General features: G+C 33.8%; 1 protein-coding gene across 4 annotated transcripts in view; it reads right to left on the reverse strand.

The window, feature by feature from the left end:
* Positions 1-2997: 2997 nt before the first annotated feature.
* LOC125061825 (angiogenic factor with G patch and FHA domains 1) overlaps positions 2998-13270 on the reverse strand; it is a 37373-nt gene continuing 27100 nt past the window's right edge. For all 4 annotated transcript variants that reach the window (XM_047667456.1, XM_047667464.1, XM_047667440.1 and 1 more), the window contains one exon: positions 2998-3334. In XM_047667456.1, coding sequence (XP_047523412.1) covers positions 3170-3334 — 165 coding nt within the window. In that variant the 3' untranslated portion in view covers positions 2998-3169. The remainder of the gene's footprint in view (positions 3335-13270) is intronic.

Here is a 13270-nt window from a genome sequence, read left to right on the forward strand (position 1 = left end):
CCTCGGCTGTGCACCAATGGAATTTCTTTCTATGTGCGCATTTAACATTTGCTCGAACGGTGAAGGAAAACATCGTGAGGAAACCGAATGTCTTAGACCCAAAAAGTCGACGGTGTGTGTCAGGCACTGGAGGCTGATCACCTATTTGCCAAGATTTAAAAAATGATCATGAAACAGTTGAATCTGAGGCCAAGACTTATAGAGGTTTTAGCGCCACTGATTTATTTATTTATACTTAAGGAATATAACGTATAAATAATGAGCAGTAGATTATAGAAATCTTGAGATAGGTCATAATTGGAATGTCATTGACTAGAAATGGCGTGCCTCAACAAAACAATGAAAACTCGCTCAATACGATATATCGACTTCGCGCAAATGACCTTTGACCTGTATTATGTTTATTAACTTTGTGCAATGTAATACATTTTTATTTGATTATCTTAGCACGAACTCCTACTTTTAGCGACCCCTTCAACAATTCAGTTTAGACAATTTACATAACACCATAATGATATTTATGATATAATATGATATTTAGTTAGTTATTAAAGTTATTAAAGAATCGCTTAAAAAAAACTTTTCAATATCGTACTAATATTATAAACGCGAAGGTTTATAAGTATTGACGGATGTTTGTTACTCTTACGTATAAAGTACTGAATGGATTTTAATGAAACTTTACAATAATATAGCTTATACATCAGAATAACACATAGGCTACAATTTATAAAGATGTGTGAATTGTCTAAAATATCAAGTAGGAAAAATTTTACCATCTGCGAGCTATTCTGGCGTGCCCTGTCAAAAACGCTAGAGTTACACATATGTAATGTATGATGGAAATATTTATCTTAAATAGTTGTACCAAAAAGCCCACCACAGTTTACATCTATATCTTATGTGTAAGCCATTATAGCCAAAATAGTGAACCATAGCCACTAAAAATAGTTTTTTTTTTTAAATGTCATGTTAAGTGATACCGCTGCCCATGGACACTCACACTGCCTGCAGGGTCGCAAGCGCGCTGCCGGCCTTTTAAGAATTGGTTCGTTCTTTACTTGAAGGGCTCTAATTCGAATTTGTTCGAAATACTTCAGTGGGCAGCTGGTTCCACAGTTCCATAGTGGTGGTGCGCCGCAAAAACTGCCTTAAGAAACGCTCAGTTGTGGAACGATGACGTCTAGGTGATACGGATGGTATTTTGTATTCTGCCTTGACGACCGATGATGAAACTCAGCTGCAGGCATTAGTCTGAACAACTCCTCTGAACACTCTCCATATTGCGCGATCGATTAAACAAACTATTTAAAATGTAACTATATTGTTTAAACTATTCTAAATAAAACAACATATTCAATATAAAAAACTTTATAATCATTTATAGTATAATGGTTTTCATTTTTCATATATAAATTATATATTCTATCCTTCCAGAAGGAACACACATTTAGGGTATGTTCCGATATACACTGCGACCACTGTACAGAGTACCGTCAATTTAGTATACTGTGAAACCGTTTCTCTATAGCCAGCTATACTGGTTACAATTTAAAACGGAACGCAGTCCAGTATACTAGTCAGCTTCGTTTATCGACACAGTTTTCAAATGAGTGCATCAAAGTTTTTCAATTCAACAAGAAAAACTATTATTGGAGTATTATCGCATTAAAAAAATCTATATTAATATTAACTGTCAATTGAATTAATACTACAAAGAAAGTAAGTTAGAATTTTAAATGTTTGTTATTAAACTGTAAGTTATATCAGCCGTTAGGCATTCAAGTGGTTTTGATTGATCACGTGATCAAAGCACTGCGAGTACCTTACCTCGAAAACGCCAGTGCTCGCAGTAGAAGTATAGCGGGGATTTGTGACGTCATATATTTCCTAGGACGCTGCGGCTGTATACTGCAGTCCATAGCGGAACAAATTTTTGAACAGTGGGAGCACTATACAGTACTCGCAGTGTATATCGGAACATACCCTTAATAAGCCTTTATACACTGCGTCAGACATATTGTATAGAAATGACATTAGCCTGGTCACGTGACCGTACCGATTAGCATTAGTACGGGCACGCCTATCGCAAAGTATTTTTGTTAGCCGCTGGTGTCAAAAACAATATTAACATAAGCCTTAATTTAATACACCCTGGACTTTGGAAAACAAAAAAAAATATTATTAATTAATATTCTCCGTTTCCAAATAGCGATACGAAGGTATTAAAACGAGAGAATGTGTACACAACTTAAAATGCAAACTTTGACAGTAATAGCGTATAATTAGTAATAAATAATATTCTAAGCACAAGTGATTACACTTAAATTGTATATTTCAATAATTATATTCATGAGGCTTTGAGCTTTATGAAAATATTGTCGTATAGTACACATCGATTTTCCACATAAACTAAGTTTTTTAAACAATATTGTTTGCCCTTTTCAAATACGAAACTGATTATTATATATGAACTATTCGATTACGTATTGATTGAGCAAAGGATACTTTCATATGAAACTGACCACGCCAGAAGTCTTGCGAGAGTTTTTTAATGTTGGCAAGTATCGACCAGCTGTTATTGCTTTCTTTTCTTTGCTATTCGAATTGATAAGATAGGAGTCTTTCCACGAAAGGTGTACACAAACCAGGTACAGGTTAACATCTACTTACTTGGCTATTTAAAAAAAAAACATTCCAAAATATGTATTATTGACGCAACTTTATTGTACAATTATATAAGGAAAAAAAACCTACTTAACATCTAGTGACAGCGTGAAAGGGCGTACTAGGTACAAAAAAGGGCGTACACTATGAGAACGGTCAAAAAACTCTGATGGGAAATTGATGTTTCTATATAAAATAACGACATAAATTGATAGACCAGTGTTAGCCCATTTGATAAATAGATTATCCAGTGCATCAATAGATTTAACTTTCTATGACCATAGATACTATTAGAATGGTGAAATAACAAGAGAAATCTCTATCGTTATCACGTCCATAAAGAGAAATCATCAATGAAACAAACACAAGCCAAGCAAATATTCACGATATATTATATACGTAACTCTTACAATATCACGCTGTCTATATATTAATGTGTACCCATTAGTATTAGTTGAAAAACCTAGGTCTTCAATCTGAAACTGTAGTGTTGAAATAGCACTTATTCGAATTCATCTTCAGGCTCATTTTGGAATGCTTTGGCAGGCGGTTGCAGCATTTTTGTTTTTGCCGCGAGTCTCATAGTTGCAGGTCCGAGGGTCCCCAGTGGCTCTGGAGTTGGAGTCGCACCCAGACCTGTTTTTCCTTCGTTGCCTACAAGCGGGATCTGTGAAAGATTTTAATACAATTAAAAATGCAAGCAAGAAGCACAGATAAACGGAGAACTTTAAAGACAACTATATGGAAAGTACCAAGGGGTAGAAGAATATGGGCGCCCTAAAAAAAGGTGGATAGAAGATAGAAACGTTCGCAAGAAGCGAAAGAAAGACGAGAAAGAAATCGATGGATTGAGAATTGGGAAAAACCTGGAGGATACCTTTACCCTTGAAGGGGTTCTGATCAACGGTACTGAAGGAAGTTAGTTAGGGATATAGGAGAAATATAAAATTGTAAATAACAAATCTAAAAAAAACTAAATTGGAAATAAACGTGCTCAATTATAAATTATTATTATACATTCAACTAGGCGACCTCTTCCAGACAACGCTTGTAAAGAAATATAGAATATGGTAAAATGCAGGAAGTGTGTGGCTAAAAGTAATAGCACTTAGAAGGAATAAAAAACAAATATAGACAATTTATAAACTATGTTAGGGATAGGATAATGAAACGGTGATGCTTTTAGTTTAGTTTAGACATAGACATAACATTTATTAGTGACGAGTTTGTTTGTAGGTGTGTTCATTGTTGTCTGTGATAGTTACCAGATAGCCTGGATGGAAATTAATTTATTTGTACATCTATTTATTAAGTACTTAATTATATGTTAAGTATTTTTTTTATTGGTGTGAATAGTTTTTTTTATATTTAGTACATAATTTAATTACATATTAGCTATAAATCTTCTTAATATTTTTTTTTGTAACCGTTAATAAATACACTATCAAAAAAGATTAAGTATACAAACTGAACAAAGAAGTAAGACATCTATTTTCTACTACAGTTTACTATAACCGTTAATTACTATTATCGTTGAACGATTCCCCAAGAATATAAATTACCAAACTTCATGCATCACCAGACAATGTAACATTATAGCGTTTCAAATGTTAAGACTTGAAAAAAGTTAAATTAATTAACCATATCAAGTAAAATAATAAATATTGATGAATTAAACTTAATAACAACAAATATTTTTTAACATTGATAGCGTAATTACAGTAATTCGTATTTTATAATTATTTATAAGCTTCTACGACTAGTCTAAGTTGTTGTAATACAAATAATAAAACTTATGTGGACTGAAGTTCGAACAACGTAGAAAAAATGTTTTTTTTATAGATTTGGATTTGATTATTCAACATTTGCCTTAGAGAGCGATACAACGATTATAGCGGTCTGTCTTAACCCTCAAAATAGGCTCCAGTTTCGGCGATTACCTCTTCATTAGCGCAAAATTCTGTCCAGCGAGCTATCTCTTTGTGTCTGAGAACAGGAAAAAGTCGCTGAGACCAAATCTGGAGAATACGGTGGATGCGGAAGCAATTCTACGCCCAATTCATGGAATTCTTGTTGGTTTGGGGTGCCGACTTCGAATACCCAACACAGATTAACAATATGATATGAATATAGAATGAGACGAGAGCTTAGATAAACTTAATAAGACTGACTTAGTATGAATAATAATATTGTCTTATCAGCTAAGATAAAACCTAACCCTCTTAGAGATGTTTTAATCATTAAAATATAGTCTATATTTATTTATATCTTTCAAACAATAATATCCATTATTTTAACACGAATTCATAGCATAGGTTGACCTACTTAGGTAATAAATGTTCAGTAAAAAGTTCGCAACGAAATTTATGGCTTGACATTTAATTATGCGAATTAGCCGTAATGATGCATGTCAGAAATAGCTCGCGAGAAAAAATAATAGCGTCAAACACGAATCGTAAATAACAAAATTAAAATAAGACATAAATGCTAGACACAATGTGCACAGTATGTCTACCTTAACAGGAAAAATACGTAAAATCGAATAAAAAAGTATTATAAGTTTCGTATGCAATATCCACCAATGTAATATAGGGAATCCATTGATTCTATCCATTGAAAGCCTATATAACAAACTTAAGAAAGGATTACATTTGGCAAAATTGGCCCAAGGAAGCAGAAAAAATTATGCGAATCTTGAGTACAAAATAGTTAGAGAATACTTGCTTTAAATTAAAACTATCTTATTACAACTTTACTTCATGTCTACTTGCTTGGATCTCTATAAGGCACGAACAATTAAGCAACTTCCTCCTTCCTGCCATTATCAACGATAAAGCTTATTACGTGACGTTGGAATGATAATAATAAACACATGTAAATACATCATAAAAGAAGAATAATCTTAAAATTTTAAATAAAAATCCTATACAACATGAAACTATATTATTTTTATTTCCTAATCAATTAGACTTCAAGAGACCTTTAAGAAAAGAGCGTACCAATTCTTAAAAGACCGGCAACGCACTTGCGAGCCTTCTAGCAATGTGAGTGTCGATGGGACGTGGTATCACTTAACATCAGGTGAGTCCCATGCCCATTTATATAAAAAAATATCTCTGTATCTCGATATTTTAGCCAGGATTAACAATTACCCACGTATTAAATAAAATAAATCAATGACGCTACAACCTTTTTAGGTCTGGGACTCAGATTTCTGTACGTGTTTCATGATCATTTGGTAATCTAATAGGCAAGTAGGTGATCAGCCTTCTGTGCCTGATGCACGCCCTCGACTGTTTGGATCTAAGGCAAGCCGGTTTCCTCACGATGATTTCCTTCACCGTTCGAGCGAATGTTAAATGCGCACATATAAAGTCCATTGGTGCACAGCCGGGGATCGAACCTACGACCTCAGGGATGAGAGTCGCACGCTGAAGCCACTAGGCCAACACTGCTCATTATTATACATATAATACAATTACCCACGTATAAGTTTTTATTAAATCCACGTTATTATTTTAATTATTTATTCACAGTGCTTAAGCAAAGGTCGTCTTAATTTTCAACATCCTACAATCAATATTACTAGACCTAAAAACTATAACTACTAGACCCGAACGGCGCGTACGCATCAATTACATTACGTCACTGTCAGACAGAGTAAAACATTTTCCTGCCATTGCTATTCAAACCAAACAATTACTTAGATTTACTATCCACTATTCTAATGTAAATGTTCCATACTAACAAGATTTATTTCTATAATTTTCTTCAGATCGATTCGGCTATGGCCAGTCTCAACGGGAGTATAGTTCATTAGTGTTCACTCCAAAAAGAGTAACCGACTGCGCCAAAAGGACAGAGAGAGATAGGCCGACGAGATTGAAAGGGTACTGGCAAAAATTGCATGATGACGACAAAAGATAAGATAGGGTAGAAAAAGATTGAGGAGGCCATTCTTCCAGACGGGGCCCGCATCTTAGAATAATAATCTTTTTGCTTGTTAACTACGTATAGATGAAGATATAGGCTGATTTTTTTATTAATAAGGTGTTCAAAGACCTAACACATTGCCTTAATACCTTGTTACCTTACATATAAAAAACAGGTGACATAAGTTATTAGACGGGCTTATAGCTAACAAGCGATTTCTTCCACGCAACCCTAGTCTGGAATAAAAAAAAATAAACACCAACTGAGGGTAAAGTACAAGTGCAAACAAAAAAAACTAAATTATATGTAACATTAAAAATACTAACTAAAATCTAAAAAGTAATAATATTAATAAAAATGTAAAAGCTAATCTTACTGAACTGAGTCATAATTAAATATATATTTAGATAATTACGACGCAGTACAGAAATCCACAAAAAATAATTTAAAGACAGAAAATAATCCAGAAAAGAAATTTTCAATTCAAACAAGTTCCTTAAGTTCCTGCAACTAAATTAACTCTTAAAATTTAATATATAAGTATAAATAACATAAAGCTCTTTCAGGTAGACCGAAAAACACTAGACACTAGAACGAAAATTTCGACATCAATATAGATCCTTGGTATTAATGCATTATTGTCTGATGAGACATTTCTAGACGAGCGGAAGTCGGGATTTCCTGTCACATTCTCGGCGTGTGATCTAGGGTCAATGGAATAGATGAAAACAACTCCATCTATGGTACCCTCAATGTCACAGGCTTGGTCACATTTATTCAAATTTAGAACTTGAACATGTACGATTACTTGTTTGAAGATTAAAGTTCATATCACTATTACCGAATCATAATTAGAAATAAAGCTGGCGTTAAAAAAAAGGATGCATTTTAAATCTAATATATAAAATTCTCGTGTCACAATGTTCGTTTCCATACTCCGAAACGGCTCCCCCGATTCTAGTGAAATTTTTATGCATAATCAGTAAGTCTGAGAATCGGCTACTACCTATCTTTCAAACCCCGTGATAAGGGGTGTCCACACCAAAATTTTATTTTTTATTTTACAGACAATTTTTTTTTTGTTTTTATATTTTTATGATAATCCTAAAATTGTCTCCCCCCTACGATCAACCCCTATTTTTTATTATAGTAGATAGTTATTTTTGAACTTTGACATTTTGAATTTTTGAACTAAAAAATTTTTTCCTAGTAATAATATACATGGCAAAACGACGTTGGCCGGGTCAGTATGTAGTAGTAGTATTTTTGATAGTTGAGAAAAAAACCACACAAGTTTTATACATGTAATGCATAATAAGTCTAATCTTGTTAGCCACGAAAATTTTCAGTGCGCGTAAATCCCGGGAAATAACCTTTTTTAAATGTAAATAAACAGTTGTTAGTATAATCAATCACCCACCCATTGTCGTGTAGCGGCAGTCTAATTCAAAATTATCTGACACTTTTGGACATTTTAATCCTTTGATAAATTTTGTTTTAACATTGTATCTTTGTGTAGGTGTTCCTCAGTATACTTCAAGAAAACGTGACTTAAAAAAAGCAAGTAATAAAACCATAGTAGTAATATTAAGATGTTATCAGTTAACTTCAAGATGACTTCAAGAGACAAATTGCAGAGAACATGCAACGTGTAATGAATTTTAAACGCTTGCCCACGTTCACCTACGTTTAACTGTCCGCAATTAACTTGTTTCAAACAAGTAAGTAACAAATAATACATAACTATGAATTTTGGTTTAAATATTAATTTAAACCTAAATTCATAGTCTACATTTAGGCCTACAACGCACTAGCGCCTGGCCGCGATGCGGTGTGCCGCTGCGGTACGCCGCGGTATATACGGTCTGCCGTAGCGGCATGCCGCTCAAAAAACATGAGTCACTGTCCCGTTACGCTGATTGTTCCGATACGCTTATTGTACACTTTCGCCGCATCTATCTCTCTTCCACTCGAAGGCTTAAGTATACAATAATTACATCAATGTATTGTTTTGACATTGTCACGTTAACTATCGTCCGTAAACCATTTTTGTTTATGGGTACGCACTTCTGCACAGTGTGGAACTCGCTATACCAGCCCTACCAACTAGCCCTACAAAATTTTTGTAATGCTTTCGTAATAGTCTAAGTGCTATTAAAAAAGCGTTTAAATATTAAACCGTTGAAATGAACTCGGAGCATAAAACCGGTGAATACCTATTCATCTGTAATATGACACTGATTTCTGGTATTTTAATGGGACGATTCAGCAATAAATATTTACGAAAATGGCGCCTAAAAGGTGCCGTCCGCGCCGATGGACAACTCGTAAAATTCCTTTTAATTACGACAAAATAAATTAGCATGAATTAATAAACGTGTTCGGACCTCTTCATTTCTATAGCGCATTTTAATTAACTCTTGATACAAATGTAACATTAGGTTTAATTTTATAGATCAATAATTTATAACCGACATCTGAAGAACCTTCAAGATCATGTAGATTAACAATTGTGTAAGTTTCTCTTGTTAAAATTTGGTAGTACCCTCAAATTTAATTTCTAGTCCAAAAAAATTAATCCAACCCATAAGGGCTTTGAAACAACACAATAACTAAAATTACAAATAATTATAAGTAGATGGACCTCCCTTTGTACTGGTTAAAAAGGTTGTGTTACCTGGCCTGTACAAATATTTTAAAAACACATAAAAGAGGAAACTAAGTCACTCACTCACTCACTGTAATCTAAGCCTAAAAAAGAGTTTAATGAGCACTGAATCGCATCAAAACATTCCCTTTGAAGTATACATCGAAAATATCCAACGTTAAATATATAATCAGGTAGTGAAATTATTTTATAAATTCTTCAACAGCGCAGCCCAATATGGCTATCTAGGACATTCGTTTGATGTCTGTGGGCCGCAGGTTATGCATTTTATAATATGCATGGTAAACAACTATTAAGTCAGTATCGCGTTGTTAATCAGGTGCATTTAAATTCCTTTTTACATAGACCAACGCCCAACGTTCGCGTTATTATTATTGAAGGATAAACCGAGTTCATAAAAGGAGTTGGTCTTGTATGTAATGTTGGGATTTGACAATATTTGAGTATGATGATCTGTGTAGACTTCCGTGAACGTGTGCTAAATTTATACAGTGAATGTTTGTCTAGAATTTTCTAGGAAACTTAGTCATACAGTTCAGTAGTTATCCAGGCGTTTCTGGAGCTAAAACTTCTGTGGTGCTATAACATCTGGGTACGTGGGTAACACTGAAAATGTTTAGAACTGTCCAGTTAGAAACATTGCCAATGAAAACTTTTTGAATTTCAATTTTAGAACTCTTTGGTAACTCATGTATATAGTTTATTGCATTCATTTGTCATTTGTTTTTGCGAATTGGCGGCAAATCTAAAACTCTTGTTACACATGAAAATGAACCTAACGCGATAAAATTTTCGGTCAATCATTTATTATGACTTTGTGTTGTGAGCTTACTCCACAACTCAAGTCATGCCAAGATACGTAGTAACGCCTCTATAGATTCGAAATCCAATTTAGCTAATAGATAGATAGTTTTTATGAGATTTGTGAGTTTCTATCTGGATACTTTGACAATCTCAGAATAAACCTTAAACATTCATTCATTTTTTTTATATTTTAAAGTGAAACTTTTTTTACATCATCTCAAACTTTTTCGTCTGTGTGTTGAGTAGGGATAAAGTGAAAGTCGCTCGTCATAGCAGCCAAGGCCAATATGGCGGCGCCTATAGTTTTTAATATGTGTATATAATATAAATAATTGTTAAGTTTTATGTATGTCGTACTCTCTAAGACATACATAAAATATTATTTGGAGACTTAAGCTGCGTATACATTAAGCGCGGCAAACCATCGTACACAGGCGCGCGCGGCGGCCGCGCTCTATGTAGACGGGATCGCCGCGCGCGGCGACTCGAACATTGCCGCGCTCGAACGTGCCGCGGGTCGATCCGCTCGATGTCGGTTTTTGAGACCGCATCAAAGGAGCTTCAGTCGTTGGCTCGCGCGCAGTTGGGACGGTTATAGTTTTGGTGATTTGGCTCGCGCGGCGAATACGTAAAAATGGGTGTGTACATATATAAAGTTGGATTTAAATATTGATGACAAAGCTATAACTTATAAAGTAACTAATATAACAATTATATATTAATTACATAAAAAAAAATGGGTGCGTGTACTTATGTACGCGCGTAAGAAGTTATACTTCTCTGGCATTATTAAAAATAGTTTTTGATTGCATGCAAATAATTAATTACATACAATTAAATAATCAAAGACTGGAAAAGGAGTCATTATAGTCAATAAAGTTCAGTTTACATTTGAAAAATTAAATAAATAAATATTTATTTTTCTTTTATTTTTTAAACAAATAAGATGGTGAATCACAATGGAAGCGGCAGCCGCCCGACCACGCGCGTCCATACTCGCAGGTTTACAAGAGTGAACTGGTCTGACTATCCGCCGCGGTCTGTTCGTGATGGATAGCCTGCCGCACGCGGCAGTCACGTCCAACTAAATTTATATCTACATATTGGCTCGCGCGGCAAATGAAGGTCAACTCTGGTCGAACATTGGCTCGCGCGGCTGCCGCGCTTAATTTATACGCAGCTTTAGTCTACTTTTATTATTTCCCATTATCATTCCAATTTTCCAAGTATATAATTAAGATTAATGGAACCCTTAATGAAATATTATTCCAAAAATTTTTAGTTAAATGTCTATAATGTGAAAAAAAAAATTCACTTTTACCGTGGTTTCATAAAACCACACAATAATTTTATTGTCTATTAATGTACTTATTTGTTTTCTGTTTCGTTATTATTGTTTATCTATGTAAGCTGTTTTGGCTTTCTGTATTGTCTAAGTGTTTTGTTTTATAAAATGTATGTTAGCTGTAAGATTACTTATAATAAAAAAATTCAAGTTCCGAATATTCCGCTTTTGCGAAGATCCAAAACAATACTTCAACGTTACACGATGAGTATTCTTAAAAACATTTCCTTCAATTAACGGCTTTTAAAAGCCTTTGGCGCCAACACGAAGTGACGTCTAGACATTTAAAACGCAAGTGAAATACTTTGGAGGTTTCGACAATTATCTCCGTAAAATGAATTATGAACTGTTTCATAACAGACCTTGTAAACGAGAATATAAAAACTTACGTTGTAGGGTAATGGTGTATTTTTTATTAATACCTTTTTATCAGCACTATAGCTGTGCTGTGCTTTTCTAATCGCATTAATTCCGTCGTAGCACGATGTTCTATACTCTACAGCAATGTGGGGCCGTGGGGCCCACGCCCCACAGGGGAGCTATTTGATTGTTAAGGCTATACGAATTTTTTTTTGTAATTATTTGTAATTACAGTGTTTCATTATATTTAAACTTTTAAAATATCTCCTAAAAAATTACAATTTATTTAAGTTTCTAAAGTAAGCAATTGAATTTTAGATATTAAAAAAAATATGTAAGTTACATGGGGAGGGCATAAGAGTTTTAAGAACCGTACACTATCGTTATTTCATACAGAACTCTAACTAGCTATATTCATCAGGAATAACGAAGGGTTCTCTTGTTACGTTCTAATTGTGAAATAATTTTTCAAATCAGTCCTATAGTTTTACAAATCATTCCTGTGTGTATTAGTGTAGATAAAAGCAAATTATAATAGCATACTAGCTGACTCGGCAAACGTTGTTCTGCCATGTGTATTATTTCTAGGAAACAATTTTTTAGTTCAATAAAAATAACTATCTACTATAAAAAAAGGTTGATCATAGAGGGGTGAAAATTACGGGTTGTGTGTATTTTTATCAAATGTAACACAAAAAAAAAATATCTAAAAAATTCAAATTTAAATTTAGGAGTGCACCCTTAACATTTAGGGGTTTGAAAGATAGATAGTAGCCGATTCCTCAGACTTAATGAATATGCATTAAAAAAATCATTTTCCATTTCGGTGGAGTATGGGAACGAACATTGTGACACGAGAATTTTATATATTAGATATGTAACATGATAATTAATTTCAGGTAAACATATCATCCAAAACATTCTTCAGGTTATTGAAGCGATATAAATTTTCCTTATTCATAAAGAAAATATTCAAGACTTCTTACAAAAGTTAAATAGTTAAACTCCCGTTTACAAGACCTACTAAGAAATTTAATAATTACTACAAATTGGTACGCAGTTTCGCGGTTATAGGAATTCGGCATGACTAAACGGGATTTCAAGAATTCAACCTTTATGAGAAATTCGTAGAAACATATTAAAAAGGGTCTATTTTATGCGCAGTTGGTCAAATACACGTGTTAGTAAAAAAGCATTTACAATTTTTAGTATTTATATATTAATAAAATACAGCACGTTTCTTTAGTACTTACAACCTCAAAACCAGTGCTACAATTTTTTAGATCTGGACCTCAGATTTCTTTATCTATGTTTCGTAGTCATTTCTTTTTGCTATTAGCAAAGTAGATGATCAGCATTCTGTGCCTGATACATGTCGCCGACATTTTGGGTCACAAGCCAGTTTCTTCACGATGTTTTCCTTCACCGTACGAGCGATTTAAATTCGCACATAGATAGAAACTCCATTGGTGCATAGCCAGGGTTCAAACCTA

The sequence above is a fragment of the Pieris napi genome, chromosome 2 (genome assembly GCF_905475465.1).
Source record: "Pieris napi chromosome 2, ilPieNapi1.2, whole genome shotgun sequence".
NCBI lineage: Eukaryota > Metazoa > Arthropoda > Insecta > Lepidoptera > Pieridae > Pieris > Pieris napi.